The 23,819-nt window shown below is 41.8% G+C and overlaps 2 protein-coding genes across 2 annotated transcripts; one reads left to right on the top strand and one right to left on the bottom strand.

The window, feature by feature from the left end:
* Positions 1-46: 46 nt before the first annotated feature.
* Positions 47-5,130, top strand: pfdn1 (prefoldin subunit 1). The gene is made up of 4 exons (XM_061962794.2): positions 47-130; positions 4,334-4,500; positions 4,579-4,663; positions 4,743-5,130. Exons 1-4 carry the CDS (start codon positions 74-76, stop codon positions 4,824-4,826), a joined length of 393 nt encoding a protein of 130 aa, XP_061818778.1. The 5' UTR covers positions 47-73; the 3' UTR covers positions 4,827-5,130.
* Positions 4,905-23,170, bottom strand: ttc1 (tetratricopeptide repeat domain 1). Its single transcript, XM_061962793.2, has 8 exons — positions 23,031-23,170; positions 10,414-10,735; positions 10,284-10,344; positions 10,093-10,205; positions 5,509-5,545; positions 5,291-5,439; positions 5,160-5,214; positions 4,905-5,084 (listed from the first exon to the last, which is right to left on the bottom strand). The coding sequence occupies exons 2-8, from the start codon at positions 10,732-10,734 to the stop codon at positions 4,954-4,956; spliced, it is 867 nt and encodes a 288-aa protein (XP_061818777.1). The 5' UTR covers position 10,735; positions 23,031-23,170; the 3' UTR covers positions 4,905-4,953.
* Between the last annotated feature and the right edge of the window lie 649 nt (positions 23,171-23,819).

Here is a 23,819-nt window from a genome sequence, read left to right as displayed (position 1 = left end):
ATTTATTCTTCGTACAGCATGGAGGAAGGCGTTGCCATGTTAACCTTTAAACTGGAAGCAGTTGTTGGTGCGCATGCGCTGGATGACATTAGAGAAAATGGCAGGGCCCGTCGATCTGGAGCTGAAAAAGGTAATTTCTTAAAAGGCATGATTCCAAATCCAGACATATTAATAAGTATTGTTTCATAGCAAATGTAAGTTTATATCGTTAGCTGCCGTGCGCGTCAAACCTATAGTTGCGAATTGATCAGAAAATAATTCATGGTTGATTGTGTTCGGACTCCATCACCGGCATGTTCCATTTAGACAAGTGCTGGTTGTCTTGGCAACACTTAAATGATAATACATTTACCACAACACGTTTTTGGAGAAGAACTGGGGGAACTACAACTTACAAATAAGGGACAGAAAGGTGCCGCAGCGTTAAATTCTTAAGTTACAACATACACCCAAGAACAATTGACAAATATGTTCATTTGTAATATATTTGTGACCAGGGGCCTAGTCTTGCTCGAACATGCCCGCAGTCAAAAGCTCTCTTTTTTCCACCAGTCACACAATACTTCCGGTGTTCACAAAAATTGCGATCCATCCATCTTCTTCCGCTTATCCGAGGTCGGGTCGCGGGGGCAGCAGCCTAAGCAGGGGCGTTCCCAGGCAAGCTGGAAGACATAGTCTCCCCAACGTGTCTTGGGTATTCCCTGTGGGCTCCTTCCGGTCGGACGTGCCCTAAACACCTCCCCGGGGGGGGGGCATCCTGACCAGATGACCGAACCACCTCATCTGGCTCCTCTCGATGTGGAGGAGCAGCGGCTTTACTTTGAAATCCTCTCGGATGACAGAGCTTCCCACCCGATCTCTAAAAGGGAGCCCCGCCACCCAATGGAGGAAACTCATTTCGGCCGCTTGTACTCGTGATCTTGTCCTTTCGGGCATAACCCAAAGCTCATGACCGTAGGTGAGGATGGGAACGTAGATCGACCGGTAAATTGAGAGCTTCGCCTTCCGGTTCAGCTCCTTCTTCACCACGACGGATCGATGCACGGTTCACATCACTGCAGACGCTGCACCGATCCACCCTTCTCTCACTCGTGAACAAGACTCCGAGATACTTGAACTCTTTCACTTGGGTCAAGATCTCCTCCCCAACCCGGAGATGTCACTCCAACCTTTTCCGGGCCAGAACCATGGATTCGGAATTGGAGGTGCTGTTTCTCATCCCAGTCGCTTCACACTCGGCTGCGAACCGATCTAGTGAAAGCTGAAGATCCTGGTCAGATGAAGCCATCAGGACCACATCATCTACAAAAAGCAGAGACCTAATCCTGCAGCCACCAAAGCGGATCCCCACAAGTCCCTGACTGCGCCTAGAAATTCTGTCCATAAAAGTTATCAACAGAATTGGTGACAAAGGGCAGGCCTGGCGGAGTCCAACCCTCAATGGAAACGGATCCGACTTATTTCCGGCAATGCGGACCAAGCTCTGACACTGATCATCACATGGTCTGATACACCATACTCTCTGAGCACTCCCCACAAGACCTCCCGAGGGACACGGTCGAATGCCTTCTCCAAATCCACAAAGGGGCAAACTCCCATGCACCCTCTAGAACCCTGCCGAGAGTATAGAGCTGGTCCACAGTTCCACGACCAGGACGAAAACCACACTGCTCCTCCTGAATCCGAGTTTCAACCCATCCTGCGTAGCCTCCTCTCCAGTACACCTGAATAGACCTTACCGGGAGGCTTAGGAGTGTGATACTTTAATTCTTTTGTAGTGAGGAATGTTTAAGAAAAGGCTAAATCCATTGTAATTAACAATGGCAGCTGTGAAAAACACTAACCTTACAACATTTATTTTGGACTGGAGTGTTAATCTGTTTTTGAGCAACACCCGGGGACCACAATGACTTATTTAAGTTAGTTAGTTCTTAAATAGTGAGAACCCTATTTACAGTCGTGACAAACAGTTAGAGGGCGTGACATGTTTTGTTCTTCCTGGCGCGGGCGTAACAGAAAATAGTTGAGAAGCACTGCATTAAGCTCACGATGCAGTAAGTCGTATGATGCGGAAACGCTTGTTACTGCATACTTTCTGATTTGCCTCTTCCTTAGACTATGTATGCGTAAGTAATATGCAACTATATTTATTTGATACTTATTCATATTGACAAATGTAGTGTTTTTAGGCTGCAATGTTGTTTAACTTTAGCATGTGCTATTGTTTGCATAGCTGTTGTGTCGCTGCTAGCTCCTGATAGCCTGTTTATCTTTTGTAGATGTCTTGACTAAAACAGAAGACCAAACTTGTGTGCTTATTGGAGGACATTTAGATGGTAACTGGCTGTCCCGCTTTGCACAAATACCGTATTTTCCGGACTATAAGGCGTACTTAAAATGCTTTTTTGTCTCAAAACTCGACAGTGCGCCTTATAACCCGGTGCTCCTAATGTAAGGAATACGTTTGGTTGAGATTACCCACCTTGAAGCTATTTTATTTGGTACATGGTATAATGATAAGTGTGACCAGTAGATGGCAGTCAAACATAAGAAAGACGTGTAGGCTGCAATATGACTCATTTTATATGCTCCATTGAAACACACGGCGCTCAAAAATCTATCAAAATGTTTTAGTACGACTTTGGTAAGCTATGAAGCCACACCGATTGATGTGCTTCAACATACGAGTATTATTATGGTGTGTGTATAAGGTAAGACATTATCTGGCGTTTTGTTTCGCTATTATGCAAAAGCAACTTTTCTTACCTTCTGGTACCTGCTGATCTGTATTTGGGATCTGCATAAATCCTGAAAAATTGCACGCTTTCGCCTTTGTAGTCCGTGCCGACACCGTAGTCGATAAGCCTCTTTTTCTCTTATCTCCTTGTTATGGGACATTCCTCCTCCGCTGTTGCCATTTCTAATATAAAGTAGTGTAAAGTTCTTACTTATATCTGTCAGTAAACTCGCCATGAAAGCGCTAAAACATACCGGTGTCGTGAGTTTACATTATTCACCCAAGGAACTTTAGTTATTAGAGAGTTCCGGTCGGACGGTTTTTCACGGGACACATTTCTGGCGGATGAGGAGATGCTGCACCGTTATTGATTCAAGTAAAGTCCGAATGTCATTAAAACAGTTGGCTCCATCTTTTGACACTTCTTCCACTCCCGTCCTTGCACGCTACACCACTACAACAAAGATGACTGGGAGAAGGTGAGCCACGTAAATAAGACCACCCACAAAACGGCGCATCCGGAAGCAACTGTCAGAAAGCGGCTTGAAGATGATCTGTAAAATATAATCTATGCAACATTTTGACCAAAGAACCACCATTACATGTTATGTGGACCACAAGGAAGTGTTTTACATTTAGAAAAAAATAATGGCTCCTTTAATGCGCCCTATAATCCAGTGCGCCTTATATATGGAAAAAAGATGAAAAATAGACCATTCATCGGCAGTGCGTCTTATAATCCAGTGCGCCCTATGGTCCGGAAAATACGGTAAATATCGGAGTTTATGTCAGATTTTAGATGCAAGTCGATATCATTATGGGATTGGTACACTCTCCTGATTTGTGGATAGCCCGAAGAGTTGTGTGTGTGTTCAGCATCAGCTCTGCTCTTTTAATGTCTTTAATGTTTCCCTCTGACAGACATGTAAGAGGGATGTGTGCTATGGCTATGAGTTGTTTTTTCCCTTGGCCTCAGTCTGGACCCCCTCTCCAAGGGCCCAGGCTTAGACCGATTTTTTTTTTCTCACCCCCCCCATTGTTTACCTGTATCTCACCTTTTTTTGTAAGGGGCGCCGGAAGTTGGCAGACCCGTCAGCGATCCTGTTAAAAGTTAAGTTAAAATTAAAGTACCAATGATTGTCACACACACACTAGGTGTGGTGAAATTTGTCCTCTGCATTTGACCCATCCCCTTATTCACCCCCTGGGAGGTGAGGGGAGCAGTGGGCAGCAGCGGTGCCGCGCCCGGGAATAATTTTTGGTGATTTAACCCCCAATTCCAAACCTTGATGCTGAGTGCCAAGCAGGGAGGTAATGGGTCCCATTTTTATAGTCTTTGGTATGACTCGGCCGGGGTTTGAACTCACAACCTACCAATCTCAGGGCGGACACTCTAACCACTAGGCCACTGAGTAGGTTCTGTCTCTCTGTAATGTTTGATCCTGTTCTGTCTCACTGTAATGTTTGTCTGATCTTAAATGGGATTGTGCAGAAAAGTTTAATTTCCCCTCTGGGATTAATAAAGTATTTCTGATTCTGATTCAATACACGTCATGTGGAATGGAACATTTGGTGAGCAATAGGACATCTTTGCAGGCCTTCTCTGAGCTGCAGGTGAAAATGATCGACACACAGCAGAAGGTAAAGCTGGCCGACCTTCAGATCGAGCAGCTGACGCGGGTTCAGAAACACGCCAACCTGACGCACACGGAGATCAGCACTTTGCCCAACAACACGCCACTGTACGAAGGCGTTGGCCGCATGTGAGTCGCCACGGCAACAAATAAATATGCACCTTGTCTACCTGGTCAGGTGAACTCTCACGGTGACGTGTGTTTCAGGTTCATCCTGCAGTCCAAGGACGACATCGCCCATCAGCTGAAGGACAAACAGAAAACTGCTGATGAGAAAATCAAAGAGCTGGAGGTACTGGTGGTTAATTCTTAGTAATAATGATATGATAATGATTCAGTCACCTGACAGGAGTTGTTGTTGTTCATTCCAGCAGAAGAAGGTGTATCTTGAACGCAGCGTCAAGGAGGCGGAGGACAACATTCGAGAGATGTTGATGTCCAGGAGAGCCCAGTGATGGATGTTGAGTTCTAGTCCTAGTCTAAATATGTCCTCAGTGTTTCTAATTAAACCGTGCAGAATCACAGCGAGTCTCTTTTACACACAACAGGAAAGAGTTTTATTTTGAAAGGTAGATGACATCATCATGTGTTGTTGGGCTTGTTGACAAAGTTGATGGAGTAGGAGCCCGTGTTGCTGTCCTGGTTTACCTGGAAGTTGTTGGTCGAAAGGCCAAAGGGTCTCAGGACTAAGTTCCCAAGGTCCTTCAGTTTATCTGCACAGGGCAAAGGTCATCTATTAAAAAAACAACACGTTTTAAATGTTTGAACGTTTTTGTTTTTTTTCCTACCTAACATTTCTTCCTTCAGCTTCTCATTTCTCTCGTTAATCTGTTGAGGCAACCTCTGCAAGAAACATCACTATCATTGTCATCATAGTCCCTCATTGAGCACTCATTATTCCGGCGGACACTGAACTCACCATGCAGGCCTGCCTCGCGCTTGTCTGACTGGGGTCTCGCTCAAGAACCTTCTGGTAGTCCTCCAGAGCCTTGTCCAGCTGCTCGGTCTGTTCGTAAAGCTCCGCCCTCCTGAGCAAGGCCTTCATGTATTCCGGATTCAGCTCCAGCGCTGCGTACGTGCAAGCATCCAACCAATAAGCTCACTTGTGACCTCACGGGTTGTGACGACGTCACTCACCTTTAGAGCAGTCCGCTATACCGTCCTCCTTCCGGTCCTGACGTGAGACAAGAGGACTTTGTTAGCTTGACCGCTTGCACTATCCTAGCATGTTGTTGGCGTCACCTCATTTGCTGCTAACACAATGCTAGCGAGCAGGGCCTCGTCTATAAAGGTTGCTGTGCGCAAAGTGATTGCGTCATCGGGGGTTAAATGCGTAAGTAACTTTCACTGCAAACCTTGGTATTTGTAGAAAAAAATATACACAGTACAGGCCAAAAGTTTGGACACACCTCATTCAATACGTTTATTTTTATTTTTATGACTTTTACATTGTAGATTGTCCCTGAAGGCATCAAAACTATGAATAAACACGTGGAGTTATGTACTTAACAAAAAAAGGTGAAATAACTGAAAACATGTTTTGTATTCTAGTTTCTTCAAAATAGATTACTTTTTCGCATTCTCTCGATGAGCTTCAAGAGGTAGTCACCTGAAATGGTTTTCACTTTGCAGTAGAGATGTCCGATAATATCGGGCTGCCGATAAAGGCTTTAAAATGTAATATCGGAAATTATCAGTATCGGTTTCAAAAAGCAAAATGTATGACTTTTTAAAACGCCGCTGCGTACACGGATGTAGGGAGAAGTACAGAGCGTCAATAAACCTTAAAGGCACTGCCTTTGCGTGCCGGCCCATTCACAAGCGAATACATTGCATACTTGGTCAACAGCCATACAGGTCACACTGAGGGTGGCCATATAAACAACTTTAACACTGTTACAAATATGCGCCACACTGTGAACCCACACCAAACAAGAATGACAAACACATTTCGGGAGAACATCCGCACTAACACAACAGAACAAATACCCAGAACCCCTTGCAGCACTAACTCATCCAGGATGCTACAATATACAACCCCGCTACCCCCCGACTTAAGCAAGTTGAAAAACTTATTCGGGTGCTACCATTTAGTGGTCAATTGTACGGAATATGTACTGTACTGTGCAATCTACTAATAAAAGTCTCAATCAATCAATACTTCCCCCCACCTCCCTCTGTCTGCTCCTTTCTTGTCAGCTCCTCCTTTGCCAATATTAATGTAAGCGGATTTTACTTTTTAAAATGTTTATTATTGTAGCAATACAGTTGTTAAAGGGGAACTGCACTTTTTGGGGGGGATTTTGTTCACAATCATGAGAGACAAGAAGACAAAAGTTTTTTTTTTTTTTTTTTGCTTTCTAACATCTTAAATCGGCACGTTCTAGGTGACTAGCAATGCAGCTAATGGGAGCAATAAATTCTACCACTAAGTCACTTTAAAAATGCATTCAAAAACCGTCAACAATAACTCATTAACGTTGCGTAACCTGTATAATAACCAAGCTGTAGCGACATTGTTATTTTAAAAGCGAACACTGAGGAACACTTTTTCTAGCGTAGTAACACATTGAGGTGCTACGGTATTAGCTGGAAAAGCTAACTACAGCAAGAGAAGAGCTAGCTTCTACGTCGTCACGGGAAAAAAAAAAAGACGTGTGTTCTTGTCTCTCATAATGATTGCAATTGATAGGCAAAATTCACAAAAAAGTGCAGTTCCCCTTTAAAGTTAGGGCTTTTTTGTGTGATTTCTAATCGTTTATGATGGCACCACAGGGTCTTTTCTCTGTGTGTGTGTGTGTGTGTGTGTGTGTGTGCATGTTATCAGTGCAGCGCATAGAGAGGACAGGACAGAAGCTTGTTCTTTTGGCTTGTTAATACACAGAAAGTTGATCCATCCCTTCCTTGTTATGTTTGTTTGATATACTGTACATTACTGTATATTAGGGTTGTACGGTATACCGGTATTAGTATAGTACCACGATTCTAATGAATCATATTCGGTACTATATCGCCTCTAAAAAGTACCGGTCCCCCCCGCCCCCTTATAGTCGTCAAGTTGTGTCATTGCTGGTTTACGAGCAGACGAGCATGTTCGGCAGCACACAATCACAGAGTACTTACAAACAGACACAGTGTGTAGACAGAAAAGGGAGAACGGACGCATTTTATCTTAAAAACTAACGATAAAGGTGAAGTTATAACACTGAAACGCCCTCAGGAAGAGGTGCTTTAAGACATGGCTAGCTAGATAGTCCAGTCCAAGTGTTGTAGCTACTTCTAAATCACTAATCCTCGCCTCCATGGCGACAAATAAAGTACGTTTTTTAAAAGTATCATCCCTGCAGGACGAGGATTAGCTAACCATGCTTCACTACACACCGTAGCTCACCGGCGTCACAATGTAAACAAACGCCATTGGTGAATCTACACCTGACATCCACTGTAATGATACCTAGTACAAGAGCGTATCTAGTCAATACTACTATGATTACATCGATATTTTTAGCATCACAAAATCTTCTTTCGTTTTTTTTTAATTATATGATGTTTATAAACTCAGGAAATGTGTCCATGGAGGCATGAGGACTTTGAATATAACCAATGTATGATCCTGTGACGACTTGGTATCGGATTGATACCCAAATTTGTGGTATCATCCAAAACTAATGTAAAACATCCAAACAACAGAAGAATAAGTGATTATTACATTTTAACAGAAGTGTAGATAGAACATGTTAAAGGAGAAAGTAAGCAGATATTAATAGTAAATGAACAAGTAGATTAATAAATAATTTTCTAGAACTTGTCCTTAATAATTTTGACAAAAAAATATAGAATACAAAATGACACAATATGTTACTGCATACGTCAGCAGACTAATTAGGAGCCTTTGTTTGTTTACTTACTACTAAAAGACAAGTTGTCTTGTACCTTCACTATTTTATTTAAGGACAAACTTGCAATAAAAAACATATGTTTAATGTACCGTAAGATTTCTTTGTTAAAATAAAGCCAATAACGCACATTTTTGTGGTCCCCTCTATTTAGAAAAGTATCGAAATACATTTTGTACCGGTACCAACATTTTGGTATCGTGACAACACTACTATATAGCAATTTATATTGTGTTCAAAGTGAACAAACCTAACTAAAATAGGGACTTTTGTTGAAGTTGGAACCGATTATTCATATACCGTATTTTCCGCACTATAAGGCGCACCTAAAAACCACAAATTTTCTCAAAAGCTAACAGTGCGCCTTATAACCCGGTGCGCTTTATTACGATTAATTTTCATAAAGTTTCGATCTCGCAACTTCGGTAAACAGCCGCCATCGTTTTTCCCGGTAGAACAGGAAGCGCTTCTTCTTCTACGCAAGCAACCGCCAAGGAAAGCACCCGCCCCCATAGAACAGGAAGCGCTTTAAGCAACCACCCGCCCCCGGAAGAAGAAGAAAAAACGCGCGGATATCACCGTACGTTTCATTTCCTGTTTACATCTGTAAAGACCACAAAATGGCTCCTACAAAGGACAAGGATCCGGTTCATAAAAAGACGCAATCTCTCCATCCGCACACGGATTACTACCGTATTTCACAGCAACTGATATTCCTGTGAACCGCACTGTGGAACGGGAGCACGTACGGTGAATATTCGCACCACAGGGAATGAGAAGTCATCCTTCACTGTGGTTCTAGCTTGCCATGCTAACTTCCACCCATGGTGATATTCAAAAGGAAGACCTTGCCAAAAGAGACCTTTCCAGCCGGCGTCATCATAAAAGCTAACTCGAAGGGATGGATGGATGAAGAAAAGATGAGCGAGTGGTTAAGGGAAGTTTACGCGAAGAGGCCGGGTGGCTTTTTTCACACAGCTCCGAAGGCGAACACACCTTCACTAAGACGGGCAGACAGCGCCGGACGACATACGCCAACATTTGCCAGTGGATCGTAAATGCCTGGGCAGATATTTCGGTCACAACTGTGGTCCGAGCTTTCCGGAAGGCAGGATTCACAGAACAACAGCGACACTGACTCCCGATGACTTCGACGAGACGGAACCGGCCATTTTGGATACCACGCTTGCGCAACTTTTCAATTCGGACACCGAAGACGAAGAATTCGAAGGATTTACGAATGAAGAATAACTTCAGAAGGTGAGCGCTATGTTTATTTTGTGTGTTGTGACATTAACGTTCGAGCAACATTATGTTACTATTGCTCTACACCATTTTGAATTTTACTATGTTTGTGATTGCACATTTGCGTACATTTTGGGACAGAGTTGTTAGAACGCTGGTTTTCAATATATTATTAAAGTTTGACTGAACTATCTGACTGTTTTTTTGACATTCACTTTAGCGCAGCGTTTTTTTGACATTCACTTTAGCGCAGCGTAGGCGCGGCTTATAGTCCGGGGCGGCTTATTGGTGGACAAAATTATGAAATATGTAATTCATAGAAGGTGCGGCTAATAATCCGGTGCGCCTTATAGTGCGGAAAATACGGTATACATTGTTTCTTAAGGAGAAACATGTTTCACTATACAACCTTCTCAATTTCCGAACCCTGTTCGAGAAGCAATTAAGTTTGTAAATCATGGTTCCGCTGTACGTACATTCAGAGGCCTGTGCTAACGCAATGTTTTACGTCGGAATCCACGCACACTTTTATAAATGAGGCCCCCCGATAACAAGTATCAGCGTGTCGTGTGTCGTTTACCAGGTGCAGTCTCGCAGCCGCTCTGTTGGAGAACAACACTGCTCGCTCTTGGCTGAAACACACGGGGCACAAAAGCAAAGCTTCTGAGTAGCTTTGCTCCGCCGCCAACCAGTCTGGACAAACAGATGAGGGAACGGTCGACATATTGGAATTCGTACACTGGTCAAACTGCTATAGATGGGTCAACTCACCTCCAGCTTTAAAAAGACTGTTGCCTTTTTCCTTTAATGATAAACCCTCAAGTCGTCGACTCTACACAAAAAAAGAGGTGAGGTTGCATTATGAGTTTTCATCGCATTACAATCAATCATCGCCCTGTACCTCCTTCTCCTGCTCCGTCAGCTCCTCCTCTTGCGCCTTCCTCAGTTCTTCCTCATCAAGTTCTTCTTCGCAGCCTGCGTCTAAGTTGGAATCCAAGTCCTCCCAAGCTTCGTGGTCCTCGAGTGGTCCTGTCTCCGTCTCGGCGTCAGCTTGTGTATGCGTGGCGTCAGTGAGCCGGTCTGTCTTTACTGCATCCTCCTGTCGCCTCTGCTCATCCCCTCGGTCTGGAGGTTCCAAAGACTCTTGGCAGTCAAAAAAGTCCTCTTTGTCCAGGTTGTCCTCTTCAACTTTGTGCCTTTGCTCGCCTGCTGGGTGGCTCATCCTGGAGCACAGGATTTAACGGGCCGGGATGAAAGACTAAGATATCTTGTCATCACATCAAAATAATCATAACAAGGAAAACCACACTTTTTAAAAATGTATATCATTCACAATCCTTATGTAAGACTAAAACACACATTTTTCTAAAAAAAACAAAAAAAGCATTCTAAATCGTAAAATACACCAAGTACGAGGTGGCTAACAATACAGCTAATGGAAGTACACTATTCCTCCCATAAACCCCTCTAAAAACCATCCAAAAACTGGCAACAATACTCCATTTACTCTCTTGACCTGAATATTAACCAATTAGTAGCGATATTGTTATTATAAACCACAGATGTCCGATAATATCAGACTGCCGATATTATCGGCTGATAAATGCTTTAAAATGTAATATCGGAAATTATCGGTATAGGTTTCAAAAAGTAAAATTTATGACTTTTTAAAACGCCGCTGTACGGAGTGGTACACGGACGTAGGGAGAAGTACAGAGCGCCAATAAACCTTAAAGGCACTGCCTTTGCGTGCCGGTCCAATCACATAATATCTACGGCTTTTCACACACAGAAGTGAATGCCATTCATACTTGGTCAACAGCCATACAGGTCACACTGAGGGTGGCCGTATAAACAACTTTAACACTGTTACAAATATGCGCCACACTGTGAACCCACACCAAACAAGAATGACAAACACATTTCGGGAGAACATCCGCACCGTAACACAACATAAACACAACAGAACAAATACCCAGAACCCCTTGCAGCACTAACTCTTCCGGGACGCTACAATATACACCACCCGGTACCCCCTAAAAACCCCGCCCACCTCAACCTTCCCATGCTCTCTCAGGGAGAGCATGTCCCAAATTGCAAGCTGCTGTTTCGAGGCATGTTAAAAAAAATAATGCACTTTGTGACTTCAATAATAAATATGGCAGTGCCATGTTGGCATTTTTTTTCCATAACTTGAGTTGATTTATTTTGGAAAACCTTGTTACATTGTTTAATGCATTCAGCGGGGCATCACAACAAAATTAGGCATAATAATGTGTTAATTCCACGACTGTATATATCGGTATCGGTTGATATCGGAATCGGTAATTAAGAGTTGGACGATATCGGGATATCGGCAAAAAAGCCATTATCGGACATCTCTATTATAAACTATTTTTTAGCGGCGGCGTGATCACAAAGAGCTAACTAGCTTATGCTCCTGTATTGACATATCGAGCCGGTGAGCTGCTGCATGGTTTTGAATTGCCATCCATCCCAGTGTTTCCCACACATTCATTTATTTGTGGCGGCCCGCCACGAAAGAATTACGTCCGCCACAAATGGATTTTTCGGCTTTTGACTCGCTCGACCGCTCATAAAAGCAATGGGACTGTCTGTGAATGTTACTTGTAGTTACAACTCCGGTGCAGTAGGTGGCGGTAGCCTACTATGCATTGTAACTCCGCCAATAGCACTTAATTCACCTGGTGGGCCAGAAGAAGAAGAAGAAGAAGAAGAGGGACGGACGGACGGACGGACGGGATTAAAATACGAAGGTAATATAGGTTATAAGTAGATAGGTTATAGCTGCATCGCTCGCGGCTCGTCATATATTTAACGTTAATCCGCGATTTCACCGAGCGTTTCACTGACGTTGAGCAGCCTGACGCTGCTTCATTAACACCGCCGCTGTTTGACTTCGGGGGCCGGGGCAGACGCACGTAGTAACAGTCTCCTGTTTTCATACCGACGAGCTAACGTGTCCAGGTTATAACCCTGTTGTCAATAAACACACGTGGACTGAAGCTAAAATGTCCACTGTCCACTGCAGCATGTGAATGCAATGAAAAGAATAAAATCTGAGCCAACCAGCTGTTAAAATGTTGTCCAGGTTAATGTTTTGGCCATTAAAGGCCCTTCATTTGAAGATTCCAACTGTGATCGGGCTTTAAACAGGTGGCTGACCTGTTCAGATGGGTGCAACTGCTACTGGTCAAATAATGTGAAATAGCATTTAATTTTACATGTATGCAATGCCATTTAAATGTAATTATAGATAATAATAATAATAATAATAATAATAATAATAATAAATACTGTGTAGTGTTGTAAATAGTCAACGGGAAGAATTTTAGTAAGATATAAGCCATGAGCACTACACAGCCAGAAAAAAACCTAGGCAGGACAAGTAAAAATATTGGGGCAAGTAGATTTGAGAAGTCGGGCAAGTAGAAAAAAACCTTAACGTTGAACCCTGCATGTGTTGAGCTGCTGCCGCTTAAGGTTAGACGGCACTGTACATAGAGCGGTTCTGCTCGTTAGTAATAAATTCTAATGTTGGATGTTCACTCCTTCACACAGATGAGTATAGAAAAATATTTTCAACGGCCGAAAAGGGCTCGACTTGGAGAGGAGGTAGGCCTACAGTCCGGACCACAGGTGCGACCTGTTCAGCAGCAGCAGGAGGAGGAGGAGGTTGACTGACTGTGGCAGGACACATCTGCCTCTGTTTCACTTCATGTTGCTGGTAATAATATGGTTGTAGAAGTAGGCTAAAGTTAAATTATTTAGTATTCACTAATTAAAGGGGCAGAGCTTTAAGAGACATTTTAGCTTTTATATTTTATAAGATATATTTTTTGTAAGAACCACAATTAATAAATATATTTCAGTGAATCACTAATTGTTCAAATCTGTATATAAATATGTACATAAAATGTTGTAATTATATTCCAACTCCGCGTTCTTCTTGGTCATCGCCGCTGCCGCCGCCACCCCCCAACCACACCACCACAAATAGATGCCTGTCCTGTGGGAAACACTGCATCCCATCAATTTTCTACCGCTTATTCCCTTCGGGGTCGCGGGGGGCGCTGGAGCCTATCTCAGCTACAATCGGGCGGAAGGCGGGGTACACCCTGGACAAGTCGCCACCTCATCGCAGGGCCAACACAGATAGACAGACAACATTCACACTCACATTAGTTAATTCTAGATTATAAATCATGTCTCTCAATTGGCTAGTACAGGGGTCGGCAACCCGCGGCTCTAGAGCCGCATGCGGCTCTTTAGCGCCGCCCTACTGGCTCTCTGGAACTTTTTCAAAAATGTATGAAAAATAGAAAAAGATGAGGGGAAAATTTTTTGTTTTTGTTTTAATATGGTTTCTGTAGGAGGACAACCATGACACAAACCTCCGTAATTGTTAAAAAGCACACTGTTTATATTAAACATGCTTCACTGATTCGAGTATTTGGCGAGCGCCGTTTTGTCCTACTAATTTTGGCGGTCCTTGAACTCACCGTAGTTTGTTTACATGTATAACTTTCTCCGACTTTCTAGGACGTGTTTTATGCCACTTCTTTTACTGTCTCATTTTGTCCACCAAACTTTAAACGTTGTGCATGAATGCACAAAGGTGAGTTTTGTTGATGTTATTGACTTGTGTGGAGTGCTAATCAGACATAATTGGTCACTGCATGACTGCAAGCTAATCGATGTTAACATGCTATTTAGGCTAGCTGTATGTACATATTGCATCATTATGCCTCATTTGTAGGTATATTTGAGCTCATTTAGTTTCTTTTAAGTCCTCTTAATTCAATTTATATCTCATGACACACTATCTGTATGTAATATGGCTTTTAATTTTTTGAGGCTCCAGACAAATTTGTTTTTGTATTTTTGGTCCAATATGGCTCTTTCAACATTTTGGGTTGCCGACCGCTGGGCTAGTAGAAAGTTGTTGCCATAAACTGTGAAGTTTTTGCCATAAACTGTGAAGTTTTTGGCAACTTTGACATCTAATTTAGACCGGGATATGGCAACATCTGTGAGGATTATGATTAATTCTTCATTTAAACGAGAAGATATGAACATTCAATCAGTTGGCACCCATGCGAGAGCAGGCATTGTGCAGTAAGTGATAGATGTATTATGTTGGTAGTTTGTATTTCTTGTTTAGTGCTACTTGCTGGATCTGTTTATCACTCAGCTTGTAAAAGTTGTAGCTTAACCTCCATATATTCAGGCTTAAAAATATAAGGTTCTGGATCATCATTTGTCCCAAAGTAATCTATGTTGTCTCTCAATGAAGTCTGTCATGATAAGTAGTGTTGTTGTAGGGAAAAGTGAACATTATGATGAGTCTGTGAAATAAATACACCAATCGTTTAAAATGAGCAAAATATGTAAATATTACATATCATTAGGAATGTTAAAGTTAAAGTACCAATGATTGTCTCACACACACACACGAGGTGTGGCGAAATTATTCTCTGCATTTGACCCATCACCATTGATCACCCCCTGGGAGGTGAGGGGAGCAGTGAGCAGCAGCGGTGGCCGCGCCTGGGAATCATTTTGGTAGATTTAATGCCCAATTCCAACTCTTGATGCTGAGTGTCAAGCAGGGAGGTAATGGGTACCATTTTTATCATCTTTGGTATGACTCGGCCGGGGTTCGAACTCACAACCTACCGATCTCAGGGCGGACACTCTAACCACTAGGCCACTGAGTAGGTGCCTGTCACTCCAGCAGATATATAGTTACAGCATGTTTATAAACTGGAGTATCAGCTTCACCGTTAGCTGACTTTTGCTATTGTTTATTTACGAGTGAGAATGCATAAAAAAAGTTATTGCCTTGGATAAGGATTGAGATTGATAGGCAAAATTCCCAAAAACAGTGCAGTTCTCTTTTAAGGAATGGACTAACAATGTCCAGTTTAAGAAACTGTTTTAAACCAGAAGCTTTTACAAAGTACAAGGAAGAACAATCCTGATAAACATCTTGAACCTTATTGATAAATGACAGTCCATCAATTATTCAGCATGCCATGTCAACCACAATTTATTATCTAAACTTTATTTTTGTTATATATTGGACACAATGTGTTGTCAAGCTTATGAGATGTGATGCAAGTGTAAGCCATTGTGACACTATTGCTCATTTTTTTAATGTTTTTTTTTTAAATAAATGGCTGTGATGATAATGTACTAAATGAGGGATTTCTAATCACTGCTATGTTGGAATATTTATTATTATTGATACTGTTTTGTTTAACTTCTTTTGGATTGTTTTGTGTCATGTTTGTGTGTCCTTTCAATTGCTCTGTTGATTGCTATTCTGAATGTTGCTGGGTCGGGTTTGGTTTTGGAATTGTAATTGTATTATTATGGTATTACTAAGGGTGTAACGGTACGTGTATTTGTATTGAACCGTTTCGGTACGGGGGGTTCGGTTCGGTTCGGAGGTGTACCGAACGAGTTTCCCCACGAACATATTAAGTAGCACACTGCACGGACGGACATACAGTGGGGCAAAAAAGTATTTAGTCAGCCACCAATTGTGCAAGTTCTCCCACTTAAAATGATGACAGAGGTCTGTAATTTTCATCATAGGTACACTTCAACTGTGAGAGACAGAATGTGAAAAAAAATCCAGGAATTCACATTGTAGGATTTTTAAAGAATGTATTTGTAAATTATGGTGGAAAATAAGTATTTGGTCAATAACAAAAATTCAACTCAATACTTTGTAATATAACCTTTGTTGGCAATAACAGAGGTCAAACAATTACTATAGGTCTTTACCATGTTTGCACACACAGTAGCTGGTATTTTGGCCCATTCCTCCATGCAGATCTTCTCGAGAGCAGTGATGTTTTGGGGCTGTCGCCGAGCAACACGGACTTTCAACTCCCTCCACAGATTTTCTATGGGGTTGAGGTCTGGAGACTGGCTAGGCCACTCCAGGACTTTCAAATGCTTCTTACGGAGCCACTCCTTCGTTGCCCGGGCTGTGTGTTTGGGATCATTGTCATGCTGGAAGACCCAGCCATGTTTCATCTTCAAAGCTCTCACTGATGGAAGGAGGTTTTGGCTCAAAATCTCACGATACATGGCCCCATTCATTCTTTCCTTAACACGGATCAGTCGACCTGTCCCTTTAGCAGAAAAACAGCCCCAAAGCATGATGTTTCCACCCCCATGCTTCACAGTAGGTATGGTGTTCTTGGGATGCAACTCAGTATTCTTCTTCCTCCAAACACGACGAGTTGAGTTTATACCAAAAAGTTCTATTTTGGTTTCATCTGACCACATGACATTCTCCCAATCCTCTGCTGTATCATCCATGTGCTCTCTGGCAAACTTCAGACGGGCCTGGACATGCACTGGCTTAAGCAGGGGGACACGTCTGGCACTGCAGGATTTGATTCTCTGTCGGCGTAGTGTGTTACTGATGGTAACCTTTGTTACTTTGGTCCCAGCTCTTTGCAGGTCATTCACCAGGTCCCCCCGTGTGGTTCTGGGATTTTTGCTCACCGTTCTCATGATCATTTTGACCCCACGGGATGAGATCTTGCGTGGAGCCCCAGATCGAGGGAGATTATCAGTGGTCTTGTATGTATTCCATTTTCTGATAATTGCTCCCACAGTTGATTTTTTCACACCAAGCTGCTTGCCTATTGTAGATTCACTCTTCACAGTCTGGTGCAGGTCTACAATTATTTTCCTGGTGTCCTTCGACAGCTCTTTGGTCTTGGCCATAGTGGAGTTTGGAGTCTGACTGTTTGAGGCTGTGGACAGGTGTCTTTTATACAGATAACGAGTTCAAACAGGTGCCATTAATACAGGTAACGAGTGGAGGACAGAAGAGCTTCTTAAAGAAGAAGTTACAGGTCTGTGAGAGCCAGAGATCTTCCTTGTTTGAAGTGACCAAATACTTATTGTCCACCAAATAAACAAATCAATTCTTTAAAAATCCTACAATGTGAACTCCTGGATTTTTTTTTCACATTCTGTCTCTCACAGTTGAAGTGTACTTATGATGAAAATGACAGACCTCTGTCATCATTTTAAGTGGGAGAACTTGCACAATTGGTTGCTGACTAAATACTTTTTTGCCCCACTGTAAGTAGCGTACCGCACGTTGTGTAAACAATGCACACCGAGGCACAACACACGACATGCTGGTGTAACGCAAGTGTCAAATACATACTTTTGCGGAGACTATTAGGCTCTTGCAGTCTTATTACTCTTTGTCACGTGACTAGGGAGAGCGTGCAGCTCTCCCTAGTCACGTGACCGCCGCGGTTCAATCAGCTGTGCTTATAAGCCGATAGCAGGAAGTGGCCAGTAGACAGGACGTGAGGGGAGACAGATTGTATTTCTGCCCGAGGTAGGTTTTTATTCTTGTTTTCATCCGAAATATTGTGCTGACGGGATTATAAACTAAATGCCTATTTGTTAACTTTATAGAGCCGACTACCAGTGCCGGATTTGTTGTCATTAAGCTGTGTGTGACGGTAGAATCACAGTTGGTGAGTCCATGTTTATGAAAATATATTAGTCTTTCTTCCATTGTTTCATTACAACAGTCTTTGTGGCATATTTCTCAATAGTCCATATACAAGGTTTATGACAACTATTGTAAATTGAATGTACTTTTGAATGTGTTCGATAATAAGCAAGTTTAGTGCACTGACCGAATTGTATAGGTCATATTTATGCTGCTAATGGTTATTTTAGCACTTTATTGCATATTGTGATTCTGACATGTATGTTGATGATTTATACTGTACAATATTGAGGAAAAAACTAGAACCTGTTCTGAATACTTTATAATGCAATTAGTGTTATTTAATGAAGATATTTGATTTGTGTACACATTGATTTATAAGGATGGTCCTGGTTCTTACACAGGCCAGGCTTCTCTTTATGATGGCGAGCTAAGGAAAAAAAGCATCTAGTCCAAGGATCGTTCTTGGGAGATTCCAGCCAGGAACCACACCACCTGTTCTGTCTGGGCTGGTAGAAGGCTCCCGAGCCAACCCTCAAGACCAGTGGTTCTTAACCTGGGTTCGATCGAATCCTAGGGGTTCGGCGTAGGTCAAGACACACCCGACTCATCGTGTAAATAAAAACTTCTCCCTATCGGCGTATTACAGATACGGAAACAGCAGAAGTCACACTGATTTACAGGTGTGTAATTTGTTGTGAGTTTATGCACTGTGTTGGTTTTGTTCTTTGAACAAGGTGATGTTCATGCACGGTTCATTTTGTGCACCAGTAGAAAAAAAAAATGGTAACACTTTAGCATGGGGAACATATTCACCATCACTTAGTTGCTTATTAACGCAAATTAGTAACATATTGGCTCTTAACTAGTCATTAAGTACTTATTAATGCCTTATTCGGCATGGCCTTATTATAACCCTAACCCTCTAACCCTAACCAAATAACTCTAAATTAAGTCTTTATTACTTAGAATATGTTCCCCTAGTGTCCAAACATTTCTAAATTAAGTCTTTGTTACTTAGAATATGTTCCCCATACTAAAGTGTTACCAAAAACATATAACTTAGTCTTGAATTTGAAAAAAAAACATTTCATTTTTCACTAAAGAAGGGTTAGGTGAATGCGCATTGGAAACTGGTGGGGTTCGGTACCTCCAACAAGGTTAAGAACCACTGATCTACACATTTTCACCCTTAACCGGAGCACATGGACTGCACTGCTTTACTCTCCAAAACCTTTCTCCAAGAACTGTATTATCTGAACTGAGATTTAAACAAGATCCAGAGACACTAAATAATTGAATTGGAACACACACAGAGCTATTTCTATTTTTGGACATAATTATTATAGTGTTCCCAACGTTAAAAGGATAAAGCCATTGTTTACAAGTGTTGGTAAATAAATAACCAGAAATATTTTGTTGTTTTCTTACTGTACCAAAAATGAACCGAACCGTGACCTCTAAACCGAGGTACGTACCGAACCGACATTTTTGTGTAACGTTACATCTTTAGATATTACCAGAGGTGTGGACTCGAGTCACATGACTTGGACTCGAGTCAGACTCGAGTCATGAATTTGATGACTTTAGACTCGACTTGACAAAATGTAAAAAGACTTGCAACTCGACTTAGACTTTAACATCAATGACTTGTGACTTCACTTGGACTTGAGCCTTTTGAATTGACATGACTTGACATGACTTGCTACTTTCCCCAAAACCCAAAGATGAAAAAGTTATTCGGGAGCGCTCCGTATTTGTCATTGTGTACTTGTCTATCAGCGTTGCGTGTGTCAGCTGGTGTGGTCTCAGTACAACAGCCAATCAAATTAGATCTACCGTATTTTCCTCACTATAAGGCGCACCTAAAAACCACAAATTTTCTCAAAAGCTGACAGTGCGCCTTATAACCCGGTGCGCTTTATATATGGATAAATATTAAGATTCATTTTCATAAAGTTTAGGTCTCGCAACTACGGTAAACAGCCGCCATCTTTTTTCCCCGTAGAAGAAGCGCGCGGTGCATGCTGGGATATGTGACGTTTCATTTCCATTTGTGTGTTTATGTAAAGACCCCAAAATGGCTCCTATTAAGTGTGTTGTCTGTCTAATTATAAATAATGCAGACGAGGCGTGTTAACTGAGTTCTCAACGTTTACTTACAGCGTGCTCATAACCACATTCTAACTCCCAGCATACAACGCTTCTCAGGGCTACCGCGCATGCTCGTAACTATCGTTGCATGCTGGGTAGTGTAGTTGTTATATTTGCTAGCTCATAACAGCACATTGAGAGACACGCTTACGCGCTTAATTCAATACTCGCCGTCATTCCGGGTGGATTGACAAAAGACCTCCAGCCGCTAGATATTGGTGTCAACAGGGCATTCGAAGCTAGACTGCTAACTGCGTGGGAACAATGGATGACAGAAGGCGAACACACCTTCACTAAGACGAGGAGGCAGCGCCAGACACGCCAACATCTGCCAGTGGATCGTAAATTTGCCCAACTTTTCACTTCGGACACCGAAGACGAAGGATTTACGAATGAAGAATAACTTCAGAAAGTGAGCGCTATGTTTATTTTGTGTGTTGTGACATTAACGTTCGAGCAACATTATGTTGCTATTGCTCTGCACTATTTTGAATTTTACTATGTTTGTGATTGCACATTTGCGTACATTTTGGGAGTGAACAGAGTTGTTAGAACGCTGGTTTTTAATATATTATTAAAGTTTGACTGACCTATCTGACTGTTTTTTTGACATTCCCTTTAGCGCAGCGTAGGCGCGGCTTATAGTCCGGGGCGGCTTATTGGTGGACAAAGTTATGAAATATGCCATTCATTGAAGGTGCGGCTAATAATCCGGTGCGCCTTATAGTGCGGAAAATACGGTACTTTGTTTTCATCACACAGCATTCATCCAATCAAATTGCAGGACAACCAACGAAGAAGACATGTCCAAACCACACGCCAGTGAACAAAAAATGATACCTAAAATAATTTTGTTTGGGTATAAAAATTACGAGGTGGTCAACACAAAACGGTTTGCAGTATGCAACACATGCGGTTCGAAAATTACTGATGGAGAAGCAACAACTTCCAATTTCGTCCGGCATTTGAAGTTGCACAAAGAACGGTAAGTTTTGAATGTAAGATAACGTTTATTGGCTAAGTAACGTGACTTTTATTTGCTGTGTAGTTAAATCAGTGAGGCTGTAAACTCACTGCTAACGTTATAACGTTATTGCAAACACGGGAATCTGTTGCAGTTCACTACCTTATTCATACTTTTTGTTCAGTGATTTTTTTTAAGCAGGGTTACGTTAGTCAATATATCACACGTAACGTTAGACGGCGGTCAGCAGCACCGCGTATTTTAGCCACCTAACAAAAGACAAAAATAGTAAAATAAAGGTCAGTTAAAATGTATACTATATTATGAATATGTGTACCGTTTTAGCTAGCTTTCTGACATACTGTTGGTTGTTTACCTCAGTGGTCCCCAACCACCGGGCCGCGGCCCGGTACTGGTCCGTGGATCGATTGGTATCGGGCCGCACAAGAAATAATTTTTTCTTTTTTCTTTTTTTAATTAAATCAAAAATTTAAAAACACAAGATACACTTACAAGTAGTGCACCAACCCAAAACAACTCTCTCCCCCCTTTTGTTCTGGGCATTGAACATGAAGACTCTTCCTTCACTGTTCCGAGTGGCCATGAGAGTCTTGGCAGTGCCTGCCTCCAGTGCTCCAGTGGAGCGAGTTTTCAGCCATGGTGGCATCATACTACGCCCCCATCGTGCACAAATGACTGACAAGACTCTTGGCTAATTTGGTCTTTTGCAAATGCAATGCAGCATAGGGCCCTGACATATAAAAAGTACAACTTTTTTGTTATGTTCACGTATATGTCATGTTTTTTCAATGTTAACACTTTTGTACAAATAAGTACATTCGCACTTTATTTTTCAATGTGTTTGTTCTGTAAAGGAATGAGTTAATGTTTAAAATGACTGGTTAATAGTGCTATTATAAAGTGCAATGTCAGCACAATTTTCTTTCCTGCAATTTAAAATGCACTTGTTTTAATAAATAAATACAGCGTTTGAAAAGCATACACAATCTGTGTTAATATATTAGTCTGTGGTTAAAAGGACTTGAAAGGACTCGAAACTCAAAATGCAGGACTTAGGACTTGACTTGAGACTTTCCAGTCTTGACTTTGGACTTGACTCGGGTCTTGCCTGTCTTGACTCGGGACTTGACTCGGACTTGAGGGCAAAGACTTGAGACTTACTTGTGACTTGCAAAACAATGACTTGGTCCCACCTCTGGATATTACTGTGTATAATTTTGTTGGATTGATTAATAAAATAAATAAATAAACTAAACTAAATCTAAACTTTATTCATATGTACTTATTTGTTTGTGTTACATATGAAGCATGGAGTAAACAAATGTGCTAGCTTCGTCCTACTTCTTTATGTCAAACTATAAATATGTGTCGTGCAAACAATAACTGCAATTCATGTTCGAAATTAACTAAAACCATATTCAACCTGACTATTTTTTTAAATGAAATCCCCGCCTTACAACACAACAGAAATATCACATCATTGTGGGGGAAAGTGAAACATTTCATATTCGAATGCAGTGTTTCCGATCAATGCTCTCTCACATTAACACTTTTTTATATGCAACGTATATGAATGACTTTATCAAACTATATTTGATTAAATCACGCTAAAATGCAGACGGTTTGGACAGTTCGTAATCATAAATAATCATATTGTTATTATTTGTCTGTCATCCTCTTTACGGACCAATGATGAAGAAGCTTTGCCCCAATGTGTTGTTTATGAAGCAACAACGACACAAATACGGGGGGGAACGACAAGCAGACAACTGCAATTGAGTTGTTAAATAGAAGTTTGAACTTGAACTGTCTTCATAAAGTGTGATTAAGTGGGCGAAAAACACTCAAATCTTACCTGTTAGCACAGTTATCCCTCGGTTTATCCCAGAAATCACTTCCGGGTTACTCTTCTTCGCCGGCGTTTCTTCTTCTTCTTCTTCTTTGGTTTAATGGCAGTTGGCACGCAACCTTCTGGTGCACATTACCGCCCCCTTCTCATATGGCGTGTGGGCCGAGATGGAACCCTACTCTATTCGTTTTTTAAATATGTACAGGTAAAAGCCAGTAAATTAGAATATTTTGAAAAACTTGATTTATTTCAGTAATTGCATTCAAAAGGTGTAACTTGTACATTATATGTATTCATTGCACACAGACTGATGCATTCAAATGTTTATTTCATTTAATTTTGATGATTTGAAGTGGCAACAAATGAAAATCCAAAATTCCGTGTGTCACAAAATTAGAATATTACTTAAGGCTAATACAAAAAAGGGATTTTTAGAAATGTTGGCCAACTGAAAAGTATGAAAATGAAAAATATGAGCATGTACAATACTCAATACTTGGTTGGAGCTCCTTTTGCCTCAATTACTGCGTTAATGCGGCGTGGCATGGAGTCGATGAGTTTCTGGCACTGCTCAGGTGTTATGAGAGCCCAGGTTGCTCTAATAGTGGCCTTCAACTCTTCTGCGTTTTTGGGTCTGGCAATCTGCATCTTCCTTTTCACAATACCCCACAGATTTTCTATGGGGCTAAGGTCAGGGGAGTTGGCGGGCCAATTTAGAACAGAAATACCATGGTCCGTAAACCAGGCACGGGTAGATTTTGCACTGTGTGCAGGCGCCAAGTCCTGTTGGAACTT

Source organism: Nerophis lumbriciformis, linkage group LG09, assembly GCF_033978685.3.
Source record: "Nerophis lumbriciformis linkage group LG09, RoL_Nlum_v2.1, whole genome shotgun sequence".
Lineage (NCBI taxonomy): Eukaryota > Metazoa > Chordata > Actinopteri > Syngnathiformes > Syngnathidae > Nerophis > Nerophis lumbriciformis.
This window is presented reverse-complemented; position numbering and strand designations above follow the sequence as displayed.

Excerpts from the sequence above, each read along its gene's own strand:
- pfdn1 (XM_061962794.2), top strand. The coding sequence starts at position 74 with ATGCGCTGGATGACATTAGAGAAAATGGCAGGGCCCGTCGATCTGGAG. Across the intron at positions 131-4,333 it reads TCGATCTGGAGCTGAAAAAG|GCCTTCTCTGAGCTGCAGGT; the intron begins GTAATTTCTTAA and ends ACATCTTTGCAG. Across the intron at positions 4,501-4,578 it reads TACGAAGGCGTTGGCCGCAT|GTTCATCCTGCAGTCCAAGG; the intron begins GTGAGTCGCCAC and ends CGTGTGTTTCAG.
- ttc1 (XM_061962793.2), bottom strand. The coding sequence starts at position 10,734 with ATGAGCCACCCAGCAGGCGAGCAAAGGCACAAAGTTGAAGAGGACAAC. Across the intron at positions 5,546-10,092 it reads CGGCTGCGAGACTGCACCTG|GACCGGAAGGAGGACGGTAT; the intron begins GTAAACGACACA and ends GTCTCACGTCAG. Across the intron at positions 5,085-5,159 it reads GCTGAAGGAAGAAATGTTAG|ATAAACTGAAGGACCTTGGG; the intron begins GTAGGAAAAAAA and ends TGCCCTGTGCAG.